Source organism: Cebidichthys violaceus, unplaced genomic scaffold, assembly GCF_023349555.1.
Source record: "Cebidichthys violaceus isolate CVI_PGR_0920_01 unplaced genomic scaffold, fCebVio1.0.p SCAF_8, whole genome shotgun sequence".
Taxonomy (NCBI): domain Eukaryota; kingdom Metazoa; phylum Chordata; class Actinopteri; order Perciformes; family Stichaeidae; genus Cebidichthys; species Cebidichthys violaceus.
In genome coordinates, this window is record NW_027176964.1 from 6,444,452 (window position 1) to 6,468,696 (window position 24,245).

General features: G+C 41.9%; 1 protein-coding gene across 1 annotated transcript; it reads left to right on the plus strand.

The window, feature by feature from the left end:
- Nucleotides 1-333: 333 nt before the first annotated feature.
- On the plus strand, nt 334-23,564 carry col6a1 (collagen, type VI, alpha 1). The gene is made up of 35 exons (XM_068701584.1): nt 334-602; nt 1,489-1,618; nt 2,315-2,515; nt 2,607-2,766; nt 3,812-3,922; nt 4,047-4,067; nt 4,916-4,936; nt 5,047-5,091; nt 5,220-5,273; nt 5,367-5,411; nt 5,807-5,833; nt 5,944-5,970; nt 6,098-6,142; nt 6,252-6,305; nt 6,891-6,953; nt 7,040-7,102; nt 7,209-7,262; nt 7,354-7,389; nt 7,476-7,538; nt 7,821-7,883; nt 9,883-9,945; nt 10,651-10,713; nt 10,813-10,863; nt 10,950-10,985; nt 11,278-11,340; nt 15,474-15,539; nt 17,268-17,303; nt 17,654-17,690; nt 17,889-17,897; nt 17,995-18,128; nt 18,508-18,608; nt 19,583-19,769; nt 20,631-20,802; nt 20,971-21,000; nt 21,358-23,564. The coding sequence occupies exons 1-35, from the start codon at nt 518-520 to the stop codon at nt 21,960-21,962; spliced, it is 3,021 nt and encodes a 1,006-aa protein (XP_068557685.1). The 5' UTR covers nt 334-517; the 3' UTR covers nt 21,963-23,564.
- Nucleotides 23,565-24,245: the final 681 nt, after the last annotated feature.

The following is a 24,245-nucleotide window of genomic DNA, read 5'->3' on the forward strand; positions in this document are numbered from 1 at the left end:
TTGGCAACAAATCGTTCTCTGATTTCTCATTATACATGTCCTGAAACTATTAAAACATAATCTAGATCAGTTTCCACGTGCACTCTCTTTCCTGCAAAAGGAAAAATATAATCCGTGCATAATGGAGCCTCCCTCACAGTCAGCAGGTTTATTGTTTATTTTGTGTGTATCCATGTCCCCGTCGACCTTTTAAGGAAGCAGGCATATCTGGGGATTTTGTGTAAACTTTTGGCCCGTGCGCGCTCTAGTCTATTCCCACTCACCGTTTTCCGGAGAAAGCGCGTGAACTCTATCCTCCTCCTCCTCCTCCTCCTCCTCCCTCACCGTGCGCTCTGGTCCTCCTCTGCGCGCTCTGTGTATCGCCTCGGACAAACTGCGGCGGAGCGCTGGATCACCAAAAGTTTACCGAATCGGTTTAGAGGTACCGGGATTGGGGCCGGAGTGGTTCAGTGTTTGTTTTTCTGGGGATTGGGGTGCTGTGTTTTGTTTAGTTTAATTTTTTTGTTGCAGTTTAGCCATGGAGACTCTTGGAGGTCTCATCGCGCTGCTGTGCGTCTTCCTGGCTGGAGCGCAAACGCAGATCCAAGAGAAAAGGTTTTCGGGTAAGTTTGCTGATAATATGAAGTACTTATCAAGAACATGTTGTAGTATCTGATGTTAATGTCATTATGTTGCATGTACGGTGGTCTTTCTGTGCTTGAATGTGACATGTCATATGCTGAAGTGATGATTGCTGCCAAAGCTAATCCAGATGTTCGTTGTCTTTGGGTTATGTACTTTCCGAAGCTACAAATCAGCAGCATAGATGCAATAACAACTGAATGTAATTGCAGAGGATAACAGTAGCCTAGCCCACCGTGAGCAGGCCCTTGTTTGGTCCTATGGTTGTCTCAGTGGGCTTTAATAGTAAGGGTTGAGGGTGTAAAGCAGACTACCAGTGCTGTGGATGCCAAAGTGATAAATGTGGACAAGAACCAAAGCAGTACCTCAGGCCTGCTTCCCTGCCAAGGTGCCCTGCAACAGTTATACTACAGGTGTGCACGCTGACAGCCATGTCCAGGCCTGCACCTGTCCACCTGTATAAAGATGGATAGATCAGCCAAATGACACCCAATGTGGTCGCAGGGTGCTCCAAGCAGCATCATGTTGGCTTAGTGCAGGCCTCCAGTGCTGCAGTAGTGCTACCTGGGCTGACATCACTTGAATTAATGGGTGCACGATTGATCGTAAAAGCCTTTTGGATGGTTCATAAACACTGTGTTAGCTTCATGGTTGCTCGATTGTCTTGTCTAGATGATAACCCTCAAATTGGGAAGACTCTCACAAGACTCGCTGCCCGCCGACCTATCCTAACCAAGACCAATCGAGGTCAATGCCGAACCTCAAGCATCCCGCGAGAGTTTCACAAATCAAGGGTTACCATCTTGGCATGACCTTGTTCAATGAACGAGAGTTGCTGACAGCCATCTTTGTTTGTTTTGTGTGCAGATTGTCCGGTTGACCTTTTCTTTGTGCTGGATACATCTGAGAGTGTCGCCCTCAGACAGAAACCTCCCAACTTTTATATTGACCAGATCACAGAATTCACCAATACCTTCATAGATGAACTCAGGGAAATGTAAGTTGCGCGCGCACGCACACACACACACACACACACACACACACATACAGAATCACAAAATCTAACTTAAAGAGTAACTTAACAGTGGTTTAACCTCTCACGTTGCTGCAGTGATGTCTAGTTGTACTCTGGGACACCGTGACATCACAACAAACCACGCCCATCATGGATTAAATCTTTTAGCCACAGAGGGCAGTGAAACACTGTTTCACTCTGGTGTTTAGTTAATCTTTAAGTGAAATAACATAAGTACTAAGTACTACATATATATATATATATATATATATATATATATATATATATATATATATATATATATATACATATACATATATATATATATATATATACATATATATATATATATACACATATATATATATATATACTGTATATACACATATATATATATATATATATACTGTATATACACATATACATACGTATATATCCACACGTAACACGTAACTGGTAACTGAAGCTGTATTTGCCTCTGACATGTAGTGGAGTAGAAGTATAAACTAGCATAAAATGGAAATACTCAAGTTAAATACAGTGACATTAAAGCTGTAATGAAGTGCAGTACTTGAGTAATGAGAAATGTACTTAGTTGCATTCCACCGTTGCCTGTCTTTACCATGTTGCATAGTGATGTGTGGACTATTAGATGACCGTTACTCTGCTTGACACCAGGCGCCACCGATGCGACCGCACCCTGACGTGGAACTCGGGAGCTCTGCACTACAGTGACGAAGTCAAACTCGTACGCGAGCTGAGCGACATGAGGACAGATCGCGAGGCCCTGAAGGCTGACATCAAGGGCATCAGCTACATCGGCAAGGGCACGTACACCGACTGTGCCATCAAGGAGGGGCTCGGCCAGCTGCTCATTGGGTAATGATGATACACACATACACTTCAGCAGATGTAATAGGAAGAGGGATGTCATTTCTGAGTGTGTGTTTGTTTGTGCGTCTGGGTGCAGGGGCTCGCACTACCATGACAACAAGTACATTGTGGTAGTGACTGACGGTCATCCTCTTACTGGTTACAAAGAGCCATGTGGAGGCGTGCAGGAGGCTGCTAACGAAGCCAAGCAACATGGAGTCAAAGTGTTCGCTGTTGCCGTCACACCTGACCAGCAGGTACAAAACACACACACACACACACACACACACACACTCACACACATTTGTGCTTATATACTGATGAGGACCCTCATTTGCATAATACATTCCCCAGCCCCTAACCCAAACTTTAATCACCACAACTAAATACATTACCCTAATCCTTACCCCCAAAAATAATTTTTTCCAGTTAATATGAGTAGCGGGGCTCTTCATGAACACAGTATTTTCTGTCAAAGTGTATTATTTTTCATGAGAGATTTTTTTTTATTTGTATCTGTGTTCAGTTTGAAAAAAGTGATATCATGTATTCCGGGGCACCAATTAGGATTTTGCAAGCTTGAATCAGATCTGATCAAAGTTGTCGGGTTGTGTGGTCAATACAATCTGAGTAAACCAAATCCACACAGTCCTGATGATGCAGATAACCTTCTCATAAACAATACACAATGATGCTTTCACATTTTTTTTATTTAATTATATCCTAATACAGTATATACATAGAGTGCTGCAGTAATAAGTCCTAAAACCCAGATATGAGTCAGCATTTTTGCACTTCCGGTTTCCTTGTCTCAAAGTCAATGGGTTTTTTGAATGGGTTTTGGTTTGATGCCTGAAATAAAGTATGTGGTTAACACAAGCTTAAGATTTGTTCTAAGATATAAAATACTTCAATAAATACATTTATAAGCTTTTACTTCCTAAAACTGGCGGTTGCCAACAAGTGGCTAAGATGGGACCACGAAACATCATCTCGCCACTAGATCCGCCTTCACATCCTCCTTGTGTATACGTCATGCCACCCCTGGAGTCCTAAAGCTGACCTGAAACCAGTCACTAGATGGTTGATTTTCACGTTTTACCTGGAAATCTAACAGTAGATATTATCTGGAAGACTTGCGACAAAATTGGCAGACGCTAATTGGGATCGTATAAACAAAACACCATAATGTCACAGAAATAATCTTTTAGAGCTCAATAATGTTATTGTTTACCAGAAAGTGTATTGTAGCTGCTACTTCCAGCAATGTGCTGATGATGTTTGTGTCTTTTGTCTCTCCAGGAGACCAGGCTGTCAGTCATTGCCACAAGCCCGGCCTACAGACAGAACTTCACTGCTACAGCCGCCATAGCCACCAAGATGGAAACCATTCGAACCATCATTGATATGATCGTATGTATCCTCCTGTCCTCTCCTCTCCTCTCCTCTCCTCTCCTCTCTTCTCCTCTCTTCTGCATAAACAGAGTTCAACATTTGGATTTTGAACTAACTCTCTGTTTTCATTCCGTCTTTTCAGACAAACGAGACAAAGGATACGGTAAGCTGCTTTTGAATGGAAGTCAATTACATTTTTTTGTATATGTTTGCTAACTGCATCTACATGTAGAGGAGTAGGCACACAGTAAGTGTGCATACATTACTATACTACAAATCTAAAAGATTTGCGTTAATTTAGGTCTGGGCAACATGGCTAAAAAATGTCATCAATAATTGTTTTGCCAGTTTAAATTGTGATGTTTTTCATGCTGACTGAATTGTTTCAACTAAAGGAATTTTCATTCTCCTTTTTTTTAAACGAAACATTCCAACGGCAGAAGTGTTTACAATGAGTTTTGCTGATGCAACTTGAATAAGACAAAATTATTGTCAAATGTTTTGGCTGAATGTCATGGCTAGAAAATATTTACAAATCAAATCCCCACTAAACAAGGTGGATTTATTTGTGGCTACTCAAGGTGTTTATTTAGTGCAATAAATCTTACTTTAATGTAGTTGAGATGTTTAGAGAGTCTGAATTATTATTTTTTTTTACATCATTACCTTCATCTTGTTCTTTCTCAGTATTACGTCTTGTTACAGCTGGTATCCACTGCCATGTAAACTCTCTCATACCCAGGAAACAAGGCGGGGTCACTCAGGACCGCCACAGGAAGCTGAAAGGAGATTGCACTGATATTCTTACTGTTGTATCTCCAACAAAATCACTGCAGCTTTATCTTAAATATTGGACAAATTGCTCAGCCCTGCTGTCATCAGACCAGAAAACATTGGGTCATCCCATGTCTCCTTCTTAGATTTACCACCAAAATATTCTACATATATGGAGACATAGAGACACCTTTCCTTCTTTAAGGTGCTAATATTCTTTTTTCTTTTTTCCCTTAGTGTTGTTCTTTCGACTGCAATGTAAGTGTGCCATTCATTATCATATCACCAACATACATTCTTCTTTAGCTTTGTTCTTTTGTTCTTTGAGCGGTTGTTTTACTTTTTTAATTTTTTTGTTTTGTCTGCAGGCTCCAGGAGGGCCCAAAGGACCAATGGGAGATCTCGGTGCGAAGGTGTGATACAATATAAAAAGCATTGCACCCAGAGCATTCAGTTGCACTAGAGGTGGTTGTCAGGAAAATGCACCAAAATGTACCGAACTTTACATTGTCTCGTCCCCCCCCCCCCCCTCTCTATACAGGGAGAAACAGGTAGACCAGGGATGCCAGGAGAGAAAGGAGATGTTGGCAACGTGGTAGGTGATTTCTACCATCGCCTTTATATTTGTCATGCAGGCTTGATGGAAGTCTCATTCGGATTATCTAATATTTCTATCGCTATGTTACAGGGCAGCCTTGGAGATCCTGGTCCTGTTGGTTACAGTGGAATGAAGGTAGAGTGCACTTAATGAATGAGTTGACATGGGCAGAGACAACACCGGAACACATACAGGGTCTTTTAAGTGACGCAAGTAATGGGTTACATCTTATAGGTACATATATAAAGTCACATTTCCCAGTTACTTATTGTTCATAGTGTGGTCTTCAGATACATTTCAGTTTCTCCATGTAGTTAATTTCATTGAGAACTGCAGTCCAGTCCTCCTTTGTTGAAAGGTTTGTCTGCAGCCACTTCCATGTGATGGCCCTGAACGTTTTTGTAATTTTCCATGTTGTTTTTATCCGTTGTCGATCACTGACTCCGAGAAAGACTTTACCCACCTCACCTCACTGATCACTCTGCTGCGTGTAATGATCATGATTCTGACGTGTGTATTTCTGTTTCCAGGGAGACCGTGGTGGCAGAGGAGAAAAGGTACTCTCAGAGCACATAAAGTATACTCATGATTCAGTGTATGCGCTTGGATTGCCATACTGTTTAAGTCATGGACATGGCTGACTGATGTTGTTTGTTTTAATCTGCAGGGTGATAGAGGACACAAAGGCTACAAGGTGAGCTCCTCCTAACAGCTATCTCATCTTCAAAGCGTTGCTCTCCTATCAGTGATTTATCTGAAAGCTAATGGTTAAATTCTTCCTCTGTCACTTTCCCTCCTCTTTATCTTTGGCTAAATCTCAGGGAGAAAAAGGTCAAGGGGGAAATGATGGCGTTGATGGACGCAAGGTGAGTTACAGACCCAAACATCCAATGATACATCTCTGGTTATCTGGCTGTTCTTTTGTTGATTCGGTAAAGTTGTTTGAAGAGACGTTTCTCTGGTTTTCCTTATTAGGGGGAAGACGGTTTCGCTGGTCTTCCTGGCTGTAAAGGATCTCCCGGATCAGACGTGAGTAGTATATCTCAATCTCAGAAAAATCCCACCATCACTGTCCCACATTTTGTCCTCGAATGCTCTCACGCTTATGTCACACGTTAAAGACGGTTTGAATCACAACCAGTTGGGAACAAATCACTAGATGTTAACTCACTCTGACAATGACATCAGGTTTGACAACTGCAAATACACAGATGTGTGTGTGTTTGTTAGGACACACTCTCTCTCTGTATCTTTCTCCTTTGGTGTCTGAGACTCTCTTGAACAGACATACTCAGACGATTCACATCCGTAGCTGCCTGAGGCTCAGCCACATTGTAGCAGATTAGCCATTAGCCACAGTTGCATGTTTAGGAATGCCACCCTCGGCGGGACCTGGACTGACATTGCGCCCCGCGGCAGGCGGACTGAAGCTCTCCGCTCTCAATCACTGCGGAGTTTACATTCTCTGCTGTCAGATTGTTTAAATGAAGCACTGTAAACAAGCGCGCATCCATGTGCGTGCGTGCACGACGGGGCCTCCGAGATTGAGTGTTGTGGCTTCAGCTGCTTGTGATCATGTACTGAGAGACGGTCTCTGTCTTTTTCTGCTTCCAGGGCCTGGAGGGAGACTCTGGACCAAAGGGAGACCCTGGTCCTTATGGACTGAAAGGAGCAAAAGTAACATGAACTAACAAAAATGCGCTCTTGAAGATTTCAAATAGCCTTCCGGTGGTCTGTAATGAGGCAACGTGTGCTTGTTTCAGGGAGATCCAGGAAGAGACGGCGAAGCAGGAAGGCCTGGAAACTATGGCCCACTGGGACCTCAGGTAGATCAGTGCAAAGAGAATCACAATGACAAGCGGCAGATCTGTTCAAAGTGCCTCAAACGAAGCAGGGAATATAATACACGTGCAAATGTCTGTGTTGTAACAGGGTGAGCGGGGCCCTCGCGGAGGCAACGGGGACAAAGGAGAGCGCGGCGATGACGTAAGCGATGAAGTGCCCGACAACGGCAGAAGCATTAACTTTGCACTCGTTACCGGTCTGTCTAACATCCTGCTTTGTGTGTGTGTTTCAGGGTGCACCGGGACCGGATGGAATTCGCGGCGAGAACGTAAATAGGAGCAATATTGCCTTTTAAGTGTGTGTGTGTGTGACAGCTGCCAAAATATGTGTTAACATCTTTAAAATCCCTTGTAGGGACAAGTTGGAGAGAAGGGCGAGCAAGGTTCCCGTGGAAACAGAGGTCCAAGAGGAGACTTGGTAAGATGATAAGGACGATGAGGAAGGATGAAGAGTAGTCTCTCAGGGTCTATCTGTTTTTAGTACCTCCTCCTTAGCAATTCATGGGAAATATTGTTTGGCAGTTGAATTGAGTCAACTTCAACCACACAGGCCTTAATGGAAACATGTTTTTATAAAGTAATTCCCCATGTACTCCTACTGATCTAACTTTGTTTAAGACTTGGCTTTGTCTGCTTCATTTGTCTATTGTTACTGTCGTGAATGCCTTTAGCTTTATACATTTGTTCTTATCCTTGCCAGGGGGAGCCAGGGCCCCGTGGAGAGCAGGGAAGGGAGGGCTCAACTGGCGCCAACGGAGACCCTGTAAGACACACGCAAATATAATCACACACACACTCACACAGGAGCTACAGCACCACTGTCCATTAGCCTGTTGTTTAGAGTACAGGCCCAAATAGGAACCACCCACTTTTCTCTCTGGCAGCAACCTTGTTTTTCCAGTCGGACGAAATATGGATGCACACGCACGTGTGAGCACTTGTGCGTGTGCATCCATGTTTCACGTTGATGGGGAGTGCATCGGACAGAAGCTCAAATTGAGGCGAACTTGGCCGCTGCCCCGGAGTGCTGCCCACTCCTCATTCGTACTCCTCCCGGGAACACCAACACTCAGTCTTTCCCCTCTGACTCAGTTCTTCTCTCCGTCTGCTCGAGCCAAAGCCTCAGTACGGTTTTCTTTAATAAGGCACCAGGCAGTGTAATAATAATAATACGTTACAAGCATTAGTTGTGGTAACCTCCGTGATGTCAGAGCTTTCAATGGCTCTTTTGTGCTTTCTGCTGCGCCTCCTCTCCTCATCAGAGCTGAATAAACAGTAAAGAACTGAACAGTGGCGAAAACATGGAATAACTGACACGTTGGGCCTACCTCATACACTCAGGAAAATTGTATCCTCACATGCAGTATTGTGCTGGACTTCATTTGCATTTGTTAAACAAGGCCTAGTACACTGTTTTAAATGTGTACAGCACTTCATTTTAACATATCAGCATGTTTGTTGGTGTCTTTTTGGTCAACTTGAAATGAAAGAAGCACTTTGACATTTATGCAAATGTTCTTATCTTCTGTCTTAACTTGAGTCAGATGTGAAGAGCATTATTTATTTCAACTCTGTTTGTCCAGTACATTGATAAGTCCGGTTTTGATTTAGCTCAGCTTAGCAGACACTGGAAATGGGGGCAAACAGATGGCCTTGAACACAAGTTTTCAAAAATAGCCTCCAGGATCTTTTAAAACTTTCCTATTTACATACTCATCAATACATTAAAGTTATTTGTTCCATTTCAACAGTGTGACCTCACTATGAGGACAGGACTGAGGTGCTGCTTGCAGCAGCTGGACCCAGCTGTTGTTTGCCAAAAAATGGCAACAATTCAAAAGCAAACTCCATCCATTAACTACAACGTCTTGTTTTCCATTCTATAAATTATGTGTCAAATGCACTAGATACAATGTGTGAATCAGACAGATCTTCTAATCTGAATTCAAACAACTGTTTCACCTTCAACATATTAAAAATTGGGTTAAACTTCAGCTTTAAACCGGCTAATGGCTAATATCTGAATAAGTGTTAAAGACTCATTATCTGGCAATGAGGTAATTCTTGTCTAATTTGTGGTCTAATAAACAGCAAATTCATCAAATTCAGACCAAATTCCACGCCATATCACCATTTTCCAACCTACTGTAGCTGTGTCATATCTTTTGAGGCTTTTGTCATACAGAAGTGACCGTGGTTTTATCTCTTAGGCCCTTGCCCACCTTTTTGCATTTTTCAAAATGATGCTGTGGGTGGACTTGGGCTCAGACCTGGTGGTGAACGGGACACTGTGACATCCCTGTTGAGTGTCGTTACAGGTCTGTTGGACCTCTGACCACAGCTGGGATCAAACAGTCCTTGCAAACCAGAAAGAGCAGTAAAAAAAAAGAAAAAAATTATTTTCAGCCTTGTATTAAGTAACTATTTAGATTGAGACAATTTTAGGCCAGCTTCTGTTTTACTTGCCATCAAACAGTTTACTTATGCCAAAGAGTCAAAAGTGTTCAAAAGTTATTAGCAAGTGTAGCAGTGCATAAATCCGTATAGTTTAGGATATGAACAGAATACAATTGAAACAAATTGTGCATTTGGGCAAAGTCCTGCCCAAATGTGCGGCAGGACTTTGTCTCTGTGTTGAAGGTTGTGTTGGTTGAAAATTATGTCAAAGCCCGTTGCTAGGGTTTTGGTTTTTTTTGCTTTATGTGGTTATTTTTGTTGGAGTGTTTTAACGGTGTCTCGTTAACCGTGTTGTTGTTTTCCAGGGCGAGTCTGGCAAGCCCGGGTCTCCTGGCTACAGAGGAGATGAAGGCCCACCCGGACCAGAAGTGAGTCCAACAAGACGTGCATTATGCTTAGAGGACCCGTAAACATAACTACTCAGTCGGCTTCTTGCTTTTAGTGATAGGATCCTACTTGAAGTTAGAACCGCTCTGGTTATTTCCCATGGAAGTTGTTTGTAATAGTGTTTTCATCAGACCTCCTTTCCTCATTTCAAGTGGGCGTGGCTCAGTTGGAAAATTGTGATGTCACATACTGACATACAATCATGATTTAGCGACGTTCGAGTCAGAATCTGATCACAGTTGGTGGGTTGTTTGGTCCCTGTTAATTAAATCTGATCAAACAACACCCACTCCCATGAAGATTAGATAAGTGTTGGAGTATGAAACACTTCATACATTTTTTTATTTTAACTTATATTATTATGTTTTTTAAACTGTTAATAACTGTCAAATATTAAGTCATGAATATTTGATGTCATGAAGTTTTGTTTTTAAGGGCCTTAAAATTGTATAGCCTAAAGCAACTTTACAGCTTCATCTGTAACGCCACTGATTTAACTCTGTTATTATCATAAATCATGTATATTACACACATTATTACACAATCTAGGGCTAGGCTATCAGATAGCAGTAACCTGTAACAGATTGCTATAATGATTGTTACGTAAACGTTACAGTTGAGAACATCCAAAAGTTTCTCATTTCATATGTTTCTGATCTAATCTTAATATTCCTTTCATCACCAAGGGACCCAAAGGGCCGAGAGGAATCAAAGGAGCTCCGGGAGACAGAGGCCAGATTGGTGGGAGGGTGAGTGTGGGAGACAGATGTCTGCCGTCCATCATATTCTCTGCCATGAGGTTTGTGTATGCGAATGGATCTGTAAGTGTATCTCTTTATGAATTTCAGGGAGAAGATGGTGTGCCAGGAAACGGAACTGCGGGTTGTCCTGGTTTCCAGGTAAGGGTTAACGGTAGTTACTGCATGTGTTGTATCACACGCTGTGCTCCATGTACTTGATTCTGAACATTTCTGTCTTTTTTTAGGGTTATCCTGGGTCCCGCGGAGACACCGGTGAGCCGGTAAGTTATCTTTCAAATGTCTATTTTAACTTGGACTTTTATTAGAAATCAGATGTTGGGCAAACATGTGTTCACAACCGATATATATTCTGGATGAATATAATGAGTTGGTTAAGTTACTTTTAGTTTTGTGTTTTTTTAAGCTGAATTAGATTGGCCTACCTAGTACTTTACATTTACACGTCGACACTGAATATGGGCGTCCATGTTTAGAGTTCACGGCCAACAGTGTGAAATCAATCGTCACGCCTTATGACCTCTGACCTCTGACATTTGCTGTGTGACCTTTCAGGGTGGCAAGGGAACCCCTGGACCCAAAGGAGATGACGGAGACGCCGGAGATCCAGGCCCCGATGTGAGTCTGCTTCTGATTTCTCTCCGTTTTGCAGTTGCGCCTCGCTCTTGATCTCACTTGATCTTTCCCCAAACCCTTCTTGGCAGAGAGCGCCGACAGGATGTGAGTCACATGTCCCGTTTTATGGGCGCATATACATATTTCTTTTTTATCGGTCTCTTTTAACACTTAGAATTATTATAACTTTTGTTCTTTTAATATTTGTCTTTCATTTTGTTTTTCTGCATTAGCCCCTCACATACTTTATTCTTCTTTTTCTTAGTCCATCCATCTCGCCCTCACACTCGCCTTCTGTTCTGCAGCTGGAAATGCTCTTTTAAAAAGATGTGAACACATTTTGTGTGTGTGTGTGTGTGTGTGTGTGTGTGTGTGTGTGTGTGTGTGTGTCTTTGGGGAAGGGGGCTCTGAGCTGATGCAGCTGTGTATATGTCGTTGTCAAGGATACCAGGAAATGAGCTGAAACGATGAAGGGACTGCATCTCTCTTTTGGGGTGTGTGTGTGTGTGTGTGTGTGTGTGTGTGTGTGTGTGTGTGTGTGTGTGTGTGTGTGTGTGTGTATATATGTGTATATGTGTGTGAGGGAGTGTGCATAGCAACTGTACTTGTGTGTCCATATAGCGTGCCCATTTTAACACTTTAACCCCAGGTTTAAGTTGGTCATGTTTGCATTAAAATTATGGCATTTCCAAGGTTCGTGTTCCGTGGCATAAACATTTATGCTCGTGTTTGTACTTTCACTCATATCCGTATGTCAGTGCACCCTGACCTCTTTTCTTCAAGACGAGTCGCACGTTCTAGGCTTTGGATTTACAGTGTCAGATCAGTTTAACACTCATCAAGAACTTGTGGCACTGCGGGATTAGATGCGTGCTCTCATTGCGAGTATAATTCACCCAGTCGCCCCAATGTTTGACCTTTTCCATATTTTGCTTGAGTAGTGACAGCAGTATAGAGGACACATCTAATGACCTCTGTAACTGATTCTACTGCTGCGTTAAAGGACCCTAAACCTCAACTTTATTATAAAGTGCTGTATCATCAACTCAAAACATTTCCCATATCGTCTTGAATTCAAACTTGTAAGTGCAATTTGAAGTTTGTTTTGCACCATTGACTTTATCGAGACTGCTTCTCTCACAGAATTATAAATAATCAACACCACGCCTCAATCAGTCTATAGACCAGAGGTAAGCTTTGGAAAATGTTTACCAGGAATCTAAAGTTAATGGGCTGAGACCTATAAAATCACCCATATGGTCCTCAAATGAGCTCCACTTTTACATTTTTTTGGTATGCACTTTTAGTGAAATATATGTAATTCTGTTGCCAGCACCTTTGCTAAAAGGAAAAGTTTTACATTTTATTTAGGAAATACGCTTATTCACTTTCGTCTTAGCTTAGCTTAGCGTAGCATAAAGACTGAAAACAAGGGAAACCAGCCAGCCTAGCTCTGTCTGTAATCAGTCTACCTGCATCTCTAAAGTTCACTAATATAAACGTTATCTCTTGTTCAATTCATACAAAAAGTTTTCAAATTAAAAGTTGTGCTAAGCTAAGCTAACTTGACTTAAGATTGGTATCAATCGTCTCAACTAACTCTCGGTATGAAAGCGAATAAGCGTATATACCAAAATGTCAAACTATTAACTTTCACAAAATATCCCTGCTACTGTTCCATGTGTCCTTCATAGAAATACATAATAAGATCGCCTCGTTGGAAAAAATCAAATCCATTACATTCCACTCATCCCCAGAGGCATTCATCCAGCTTTTTTTTTTTCTCTCTTTTAACAGTCCGTTATATTCTTGTCTCTGAACAGTCGCTGTTTGTTTCCCCAAGTTTTACTTTTTTGAGCAGTGCAGTGGATAAAAACCGTTACCAGTTTGACTTGAAATCATGAGACATCAAGATGGCCAACAACATATTCAGAGAGTCTAATGCCACTGGCTTCATAGTGATTTTTGAACGACAGGTATTTAAATTGTTTGAATATTTTTACACTGTGCAGACATGTACCTTGTTGCCTGCACTTTCTCTGGCTAGAGGGCTGGGGGGGGGGGGGCAGACAGACAGGGTTGTGTCAGAGAAGATAAAGGTGGAGACAGACCTTTTGACTTTTCCACCTTTTTGACCATTTACCTCACACACTTTGGAATGATAATATACATGTATTCGGCAAGGTACGACAAACAGTCCCATCTGGCCATGTGTATTCAAATATGACGCAAGGTCAGGATGGGTGTGTGTGTGTGTGTGTGTGTGTGTGTGTGTGTGTGTGTGTGTGTGTGTGTGTGTGTGTGTGTGTGTGAATGATATGGCCCAGGTTCTCTACATCAAAATGTTTGAAGTTGAGAATGTGAAGTAATTGAAACCGTGTGTGTGTGTGTGTGTGTGTGTGTGTGTGTGTGTGTGTGTGTGTGTGTGTGTGTGTGCGTGCCTATTCAAGACTGAGAGCAACTATGCATGTGTATGTTAAAAGCCAGGTGGTTGACATTACCTTCTCTCTGCCTCGCTTTCTCTTTCATATTCTGTCCACTTTAGGTAGATGGTTGTGTAGCAGCACTGCAGATCTGCTGGTTTGAGTCTCCTTCCAACTCAGATCAAAGAACAAACAGGATTTATTGGGATGATTTCTGACCCTCTTGTCACTGCATCTCATTTCTGTCTGACATGTTGAGCCACAAATAGGCATTTATGTGACTACAAATCAAAATGCATTTGGAGCAGAGAGGAGATATACTTTGTGTGGACAAAATGTTTTTGGTTTTTTTGAAGAAAATACACGCAGCTCTTTCTGTTAAAAGGTTCAATATTGTATTTGAGTAAATAAGTTCTTTCAAACAGCCATCCCCCCTTGAATCTGCACATGTGTTAGCAAGTAATTTTAAAAGCTGTTTGCTCCATGATGCATAGTATCTGCATTCTCTGCAGCTGTCCGCAGACGTCCTCAAACCAAGATGCCCACACTTCTTTAGAGTGTCTGTGGGAACAGGGAACATAAAGAATGGGATAATTTTCCTAAATTGATTAAAGTGTTTAAGCTCTTTATTCTCCACACTTCTACAGTCTAATCTCATAGCAATCAGTAGTGGGTCAGTGCAGCAGCTGCAGGGAGAGAGAGAGCAGCCAAAGCCCCTGCAGCTGCACTGGTGTGGTAGATATAGCAAGCCAGACCGGACCAGACCTGGCTTCAATATAGATTTGAACTGGATTCAGAGGCTTTTCTCAGACGGACTCAACCCTTTGAAAGAGTTTTGATAAGTTGATTCCATTTCTAAAAAGTGATATGTCTTGTGACATATACTGTAGCCTTTTAGACATTTCAGAAATGCCTGAGAGGACAAAAGTGCCACACTTCAGCTTTAACTATATCATCCAACCCCCTGAACACGAACTGTAATCAATAAGAAACACTTAATTTCAGTTTCACATTCTCTCCAATGGGGGTATCTGAAGGATCCATATTAGAACCATTACTCTTGTCACTGTATATCCCTGTTTGATTTTATGCTGATGACACCCAGATTTACATTGCTATTCCACCAGGTGGTCCAGATTATTTCTCCACACTGAGCGTTGTTTAACCATCGTTTAGTTGTTTGACAACGTCTTCCATCTAAACACAGATAACACATGAATGAGATCCTCAAGCTTTCTTCCATCTTTATTAAGTCCATTTTTGGTCAGATGCAAGTTTACATTCACGCGTCTATCATCCAGACTGGACTTCTGTGATGTTTGGTTCTCAGGCATAACTAGCCTAAAATACAGTGGCTGCTACGAGTCCTGTGCCGAAGTGTCCCTGAGCAAGACACTGAACCCCCAACTGCTCCCTGGGTGCTTCTCAGGGATTGGTCAAATGCAGAGAACTAATTTCCTTTTGCGGGATGAATAAAGTATAATACTTTTTTTTTTTTTTTAAACACACCTATAAGACACAAAGCTATCATAATGTCATGAAAATGATTGCAAACCATGACAGATGTTCACAGCGGTATACATTCAACATAGAACTTGTTATGTTTTATAGAGTATTTGTCATCCTTTCAAAACATACTTTTAAATTTTTTTTATAGAAACTCAATACAGGTGTGGGCCTCTCTCAATCTCCTTTAATCTTCTCTTTTCACAGAACAACCAACCAGGACCTACAGGATCTAAAGGGGCCAAAGGTCACAGAGGACCGGAAGGCAATCCGGTAAGAAAACCATATCTGATTGCCTGTGTGTGTGTGTGTGTGTGTGTGTGTGTGTGTGTGTGTGTGTGTGTGTGTGTGTGTGTGTGTGTGTGTGTGTGTGTGTGTGTGTGTTGTAGGTTTTTCTACATGTGTATGCAAGTTGAGACACTGGAGGGACTGCTGTCCTCACATACAGAGTAGACCCCTCCTTCCAAAACCATTTATCTACTCTCACATTCAAACATAGTTTTGGGGTCATTTTACTGTTTCACTGTTGTAAATACCTACAGCAGAACATTGTGCTTCACCTAAGAGTAGCCTATCTTAGCTCTACTGAATGTTACATTTTTATTTGCCTATAATATTTATAAAGCCAAATAAAGAATGTTTTTGTGTGTGTGACTGAGTATGGCACTCAACCCCATTCGCTCATGGCGAAGACTTTCACGAAAATATGCTTACATTTATAAACTCATTTAAACAGGAGAAAACAATGTTGGGAACTATTTTCAGCTGCAGATTAATACACATTTGGTGCTCTAGTGAGTGTTTACAGCACCAGAACAGTAAACGAAAAACAAACTCCAGTCCCTATGTTAATGAAAATGAAGGGATATGTCACCCATTGCAATGGTGTAGTTCTGATGGGTTTTAAAGAGTTTTTTCGACATCAATGGAGCTCTATGTCAAAGTTTGATTAATTGTTGGATTTGGTCTTCTCGTGGGATTTGTTGACATTATAAATACAGAATACAACCAGACCTTTAATAGATTGTGCTAACAAGAACAGAGCAAAGCTTAGCACTGTGTATTTCCCTAGCTGTGGTTGCTAATGATCTCTGTAAAATGAGCTAAGGTTAGCCAATCTCAGCACTCAACAAAACATCAAACCGCATGCAAAGACATAAAAAAATGGCATCCCTTAGTTTGGCTCAGAGTATGTGGGAAAGGTACTGTAATTCAATTTCCCTTTCACCAACTGGCAAGTGAAAGCTTGTGGTATTGGATCATGTGAAAAGATGAACAAAGATTGGATCTAAATATAACACGGTGCATGAGGACATGTTCCCCAAGTCCTCAAACTCTACCGTTTCACACTTTCCCTACTTTCTGTCTCTACCCCTCCTCCTCTCCTTCCTCCCTTTTTCCTCTTCTTTCCATCGCTCCTCTGGCTTGTGTCTCTGCTGCATATTTCTGTATGAACAGTTTGCGTCATGTGCTCTTTGGACTGTTTCTCTTGTCTACAATTAACGGCCATCTCTCTCTCTCTCTCTCTCTTTCTCTTTCTCTCTCTCTCTCGCTCTTTCTCTCTCTCTCTCGCTCTCTCTCGCTCTCTTTCTCCCATGTGTGTTTGCCTGTGTGCACACATGCAAGCTACGCTGGCGTCTTTGTCACAGAAAGGAATGCTCTTAAAGTGAGTTTAATGTCTCTTAAAACAAAACAGATGGTTTTTCTGCAGCCAAGTAAAAAAAAAAAAAAAAAAAAATGCTGTGGCTATGAACTTTTGGAAGATTCACATGTTGTTGCAGAAAGATAGCAACGCACACAAATGTGTGGGTGTGGATGTGGGTTCGGTGACTGAGGGATTCTGGTTTGTAGTCAATGGAGTAATGTTGTTGTTTTTTCAGAATCTGTTTTTATTCCAGTTAAAATAAAAAAGTATTCCAGTTCTTGCTTTGTCATTTTGAAGTCAGACGTTAAACAGATAAACACATCTTCTTTTTTCACTCGTTCTCCCTTTCTGTTTAGGGACCTTCTGGGCCTCCCGGACCACCAGGAACTGATGTGAGTATAAAAAGAATTGAATCAGTCCATTTAATTTAAACCCTCGCCCTCATTTCCGTCCCATGATAGGTCGGCTAAGCACCTCAGACTTAATTCCCCCTTGAGGCTATGCTAGTTTTCACCCTGAAACTGATACTGTGGGTTCAGTCGAAAGCCACACATTCAATTTCCTGAACACAAAAACCCGTAGCCTTTCACCGACCAGTCCTCTGTGTAAAATATTACCATTGTCATGTTTTATTTTTTCAATCTGGAGTAGCTTGAAACAATCTAGTTTACATAAAGTTATGTAATGTGATTTAACAGTGCTTTGCTGTACTGTAACATTGAACTCCACCTTCTCTCTTCAGGAATGTGAAATTCTGGATATCATCATGAAGCTCTGCTGTAAGTTGAAAACGCTCAACAGAAACGAAGCCACATGTACTCCACGTCAAACACTTTGCCCTTTTCAACTCAGTGCCTGATTAGCCAAACATGCAATCGAAACCTGAAAAATGTGAAGGTTTACCCAGGTTATGTTACGTTAATAAACTTTTATTTTATTTTATTTTTTTTCCCCCATCCTTCCTAATCGTGCCACAGCTTGTTGTGGTAAGTTTGTGCTCAATTAAAACAAAGTCATCGTCATAATTGTCTCGTGCCGCTCCATGGCTGTTGTCATCCATTGCGATCTTGTTTATGTCCCCAGAGTGTAAGTGTGCGCCTATGGACCTGGCGTTCATTCTGGATAGCTCAGAGAGTATCGGTGCCACAAACTTTGCTCTCGCCAAAGACTTTATCATCACAGTCATAGACAGACTGTCCAAAGATCAGCAACTCAAGGTAATGTCCTAGCTTTTTATCTTGGGTTATTGACATTTGACTCGACTATATTTCATAATTACCCATCTTTGTGTAGCTAGTCTCTGTCGGATAACCTGCATGTGTTTATTCAAAATGACACCAAAAACGTTTTTAAGAGATGTTAGGAAATGCTGCCCTGAGAACAGACCTCAAAATAGAAAAATGTAAATGAGAGATATTGTCTCTTGGTTTTGGAACTTGCTTTTATGTCTCTCCAATGACTCTCCCCTTCCAGTTTGGATATAATTAGTCAGGATGGGTGGGACGCAGAAATGTTGACACAGGAAAACACATGCTCACAGACATAACACAACACAGACCAAAGTACACAGTCACCATGCAATGATTTTCTTTCCAGTTTGCAAGCAATGAGTCCGGGTTGAGTGTAGTCCAGTACAGTGGATCGAAGGCCCAAGAAGTTGTCCGACTGGAAGCCACTGGTCTCCTCGCATTTAAAGAGTGAGTTCACATGCATTCAACCAGAGTCCTGTCTGCTTCGCTGGCTTACACTTCTTTGGTAACGATTCAGCATCATCACGTGCAATTTTCAACAGTGTTCTGTCTTATTAAGATTGAGAAGATCAATTATAGCATCATCTCTTTGCACCCAGTTTAGAAATTGCCCCACATGTTCAGCCAAACTTAAAATGTAAGCTCAACGAGATAAGCAAGGGAATACAGTTAGCTCTATCAAAAGGGCTTTGCAGCATCTCAGTTGTCTTATTTACATATTTGCATTATAAATATGAAATTAAATGTTGTAGTTAAAAAGGATAGTTTCACATTTTGGGAGATGCGCATATTAGCTTGACGTGAAGATCGAAAATCATGTCATCATACGTCTATGAGATTAATACGGAGCTGGAGCCAGGACAAGGTTAGTTTATCTTAGCATAAAGACGGGTCCAGGGTGAAACAGCTAGCCTGGTCTCTTTGTGTTGTAGCTAGCCTACGACACTTCTAAAAATGAATGTTAGCTAACGTGCTGTATCTCATTTGTTTGATCTGTACACACGCAGAAATGTCAAAGGAAACGTTTTTGCTGTTAGGGTGGAAAAACACGGTTTAACTATTTATGTATATTTACGGATACAACAAATGTGCTGCGACTTGTTAAGAGAGAGCTTTAGAGGTGCTGCTGTTGCTGGATGGGTTGGGGACAAGCTTGCTGGCTAACACAGTGCTACATGTGAATAAGAATTCATTGACGGAGGCTTACAATTTTCCCCTGCTCCCAATTAGCAAGACTAACACAATCCAGACATAAAACTCTAATAAATCAAATAATAAATAAATAAATAAACGCTAAAATAGATCAATTCTTATATTTGCATGTAATAGTGTTTTTTTATTTCATTGATTTCCTTAGAAAGATGTTGATTTTTGTGTTGTAAAATGTGTGCGTGTGTGTGTGTGTGTGTGTGTGTATACAGGCAAGTGAGAGGACTGAACTGGCTGGCTGAGGCCACATACACAGGCGAGGCCCTTGATTACGCTCTGACCAACACGCTCAGCCTGATGACGCATGAAAACAAAGTCGTTATCGTTCTAACAGACGGACGTTCTGATATTTCCAGGGACAAGATTCCCCTCAATGTGCTCTGTGGTAAAGATCTCCGGGTAAGTACAATACACCTGGATAGACGACGCAAACGGGCCTGCAGCCGAGCATTTACAGAGAGGAGTGTGTGCCATCAGTCTTGAAATACGCTGCAGGTTTAGTCACCTAACGCATGAAATGTTGTGTTTTCTAACATAAATAAAAACATTTCCACCTTAAATTAGTGCATAGAAATTCACCAGAATTCAGGAAATTATGTGTTTGACACTCAAAATGTCCAGGTGGGAGGTGTTAAAGCAGCAGCTTTAGCCCTGCTAGATAGCAATAGTGTTGTTACTGCAGTGAAACATTATCTCCAGGACAGACAAGCCTGCTAGGTTTAGTCCAATCAGATCGCGGCTCTTTTATAAACAGCTTTTGTAAACAGCCACTCAAAGCGCTAGCGATTAGCATAAACGATTTGCGCCACGATTCAACGGCTATGAATAACGTTCATTTTACATAAGTAATGTTGAGCAAAATGTTAATGTAACATAGACCAATCCCAGCTGTTCATGTGGTGTTTTTATCTATATAAAAGAATGAAGTGTGTTTGAAAAACGATGGCGATAGAGTTGTGACACTCTACTACCCTCCAGCTAGCATCGAAACGACATTTAACCCCGCCCAAATTCGACAGTTAAACCAATCCAAACAGGGTGAAGTCATGGTGGGTGAGATTAAACGTTTGACGTTGAACAGATCATTGTTATTGGGTGAAAGAAAAGAAGATACATCTCCCACGAAGAACTAGTCGACACCTTTTTAGAAATGGCCAATGAATAATATAAAAAATAAAATATAAATATAATAATGATTAATAAATTATGAAGAAATAATGAAGAACCCGCTGAATTAAAAACCTCCTTCCTCCCCTCCAGGTGGGTGGTTTAGGAGTGAAGGACTACTCAGGCCGTGAACCCAACCAAGAGCAGCTTGGGGAACTGGTATGTAAGAGTGACACCAAACCAGGCTTTTCCTTTGTCTTGGACAACTTTGCCGAGCTGCTAGATGACTCTTTCCTGCAGAACCTCACATCCAGAATCTGTCAAGGTAAACACACACACACACACATGCACACACATATACACACACACACACACACACACACACACACACACACACACATACACCCACACTATATGTAATTTCTATTTCTAAGTGAATATTTTGTACTGATCCCAAATAACTGACTTATTAACCTGTTGTTCTCTCATTCAGATAAGAGGTGCCCAGACTACAAATGTCCCAGTAAGTCTGTTTTTCTTCACCAATGCCTTGGTTCACTGTTTTTGTGTGTTTACCTTATCTTACCACTGTTGACCCAGTTTGCCATTTATATCTTTAGTAACATCTTCTCTCTTTCTCATATTCGGTCTATATGAGTTTAAAATTCATTCAAATGATCAGACACAACAAAGGCGCACAGGGAATGAGAGCTGAAATAAAACATAAAACAGCTAATGGTTTGGAGCCATGAAATGTGCAAGTGAATTGTATAAATGCTATCTGGCTGCCTTCCATCTTGATACCTCTCTAGACTGTTATTTACAGAGCCACTGGAAACAGCTATGGATCACATGTATTGTGTATGTGTGTGTGTTGCAGTCACTTTCTCTGAAAGTGCCGATATTTTGGTGATGATGGACAGCTCGGCAAGCGTTGGGCAGAAGAACTTCGACACTACCAAGAGCTATGTCAGCCGCTTGGCCGAGCGTTTCCTGTCTGCCTCGAGGAAGAGGGGGGCCACCGTCAAAATGGGTGTGGGCCAGTACAGCCGAAGCGCCCGCATGGAACAGGCGCCAACTTCCAATTTGACCCTGCTGTCCTATCAAACTGAACAGGCGGCCTTCCAAAACGACGGCACCAACGTGTTGGAAGCCATGGAATTTGCTGTGAAGAGTTTACGTGGTCGTGGGGACGCATCGGGGGGCAAGAAGAAGCTGGTGCTGTTCTCTGACGGCAGGTCTCAGGGCGTCACCGAGGCGTTGCTGGAGAAGCAAGTTCGTGACGTGGCGGACGCCGGGGTGGAGGTCTTTGTCATTGCCGTTGGCAGCCAAGTCAATGAGGTCAACCTGCGCACGCTGGTGAGCAAGGGACGGCAGGACGACATCAGCAACGCCCAGCGCCACCTGTTCCGTGTCGCAGACTACACCTCTCTGCTTCGCGGGGTCTTCCACCAAACAGTCTCCCGCCGGGTGTCCATCTCCTGAGTGCACGGCCCCGAACAACAAGACCAACACGCTTTAGTTTCTTAGTCCCAATATGAATATTCAGTCTCACTCATTTACCATACACTGTGTTCGAGTACTTTAAAACAAAATTATAATAGTAATTGTCACAAAATGACAAACGATTGTGTGACAGTCAAAATTAAAAGTTTTAATGAAGCTTACCTGGGACTTTTTTTACTCCGAGTTAGGCTTCCAAGGCAGATTATCTCGGGCTGTGTACAATTTCCACCTTCTGTGCTGAGATCATTGGACTACAACCCAAATGATGGTTCTAGCCTAAACAATTTTAGTGCGCATTGTGTAGTACACAACTATTAGAAATTGCTGCCTGGAAAGTCAATTTCAGGGTTAAAAATGTCCCAAGTCGAAAGGGGTCGCTTCGTTCCCGGAGAGCCATAAAGGCCACAACTAAACTAAATGTATAGCATTTAAATGCATTGGGCTGATTTCTACTCAGGTACACTGCATCCCTGCATCATTTTCAGCTAGTCTGGACCCATCCTCTGGCTTACTTAAACTAACAAGTGTGGGTTGAAAATGGCTCATCGAGGCTACACTCTCTTGTCTCTCCAGGACTTGGAGCTCCTGCCATTCAAAGGATTTGTGTTAAGGGTTTAATGTGGACTCCTCTTTGTAGCTCTTAGCACTTTTTCAAGAGGTGTCGGATTTGTGGCGTCACAATTTTACAACATAGGCAGACCAGCTGTCAATGGAAAACTGGCGAGTGTTCGTTTTACCGAAATAATTGTGAACCTGGAATGCTGACGCGTGATTGTCTAGTCCACTTTGTTTTAGGTTTGCAAAGGTCAGTTGGAAAAGCCATAACTTATTCCCAACTTTGTGAAAAGTCACACCCGACATCACTTGAAAAATTTGTTAGATCACCAAACCGACAGGGAAAACAGGAAATTACATCAGGCACACTTCAAAACAGTCCAATCCACACTTCACCTGGTAATAATGATGACATCACAGCTGGACTCAACATATTGTGATTCTAGCTGAGTGTGTGTATCTGTGTGTGTGTGAGCACCTCTGTGTGTACATCAATTACATGTATACGTGTGAGGTGGAGGTTTTTTATGTGTAGCCCTGGGTTATTTTTCTATAAACAGTTGTGCCGGGGTCACTAGTTCAAATGACAGAATGACAGAAACCTGTTCTTTGTTGTCTGTGAAGCAGAGAGGCCCCTGTCTCTCTCTCACACACACACACACACACACACACACACACACACACACACACACACACACACACACTTAGGTGCCCCATCATTGAGGTAGGAAAACATCTGTTATGGTTAAAGGCTGGAAAAGAAACTTATGGGACTCATGCTGTGAGGCCCTCACACCCACATACACACAGAAAACTGTGTAACTTTTATGATCCCCTCAACTGTTCCACTTTCAGTTTCGTTGTCATCAGTGGCCCAGAGTCACTGTACTGTTGTTATTATCTGTGGTGCTATTAGTCTCAGTGTATCAGCCTCTACCCATGTTGTTAAAGAAGATATTTTTACCTGAGGATTCAAAACCTCAGTAGTGTTGTGAGAGCTCCTTCAATAAAGGTTGCTACACCAAAGTGTCTCAGCTCACTTTTGTCTGCACACACACACACACACACACACACACACACACACAAAGCTGTGGCTGCCAAAGCCAGTATACAAAGATTCATTTTTATATGTTCATGCAACTCTAAAGATCCTCTTCTGATATAGATTAACTCTCTGTGAAATTCAAACACTGGACGATGAACCAGACTAAGCTCAATGAAAAATATTGTAATTTTGTCCCAATAGTGACATAGCGCTAACCTTCTCAGACTTTGGTGATCCCCTGACTTTTCATCGAGCACCATCATCCTGTCAAAACAGTCATTTTTCCAGTACTTTTATTTATAACTGTACTTTGTGTTGAATGCTAATTAGCAAATAGTACCCTAACATGCTGAACTAAGATTGTAAAACATAATTGTACCACTGCTGAACATCAGTATTTTAGCATTGTTCCTCTGAGCATATTAGCCTGCTGATGTTAGCATTTAGCTCAAAACGCTACTGCGCATTAGTACAGCCTGACACAGCCGCAGGCATGGCTATAGACTTCTAAGCTTGTTTCACCAACGTTGCTGATCTGCAGTTACATTGCTACAGCAGGGTCAAAAAGAGAAAATGGCGGCAAACTTTAAAACTACTATTTGGTTTTTCAGTCACTAGATTTTGCTGTCTCATGCAGTTTTGACCTACTGTATTTTCTGTAG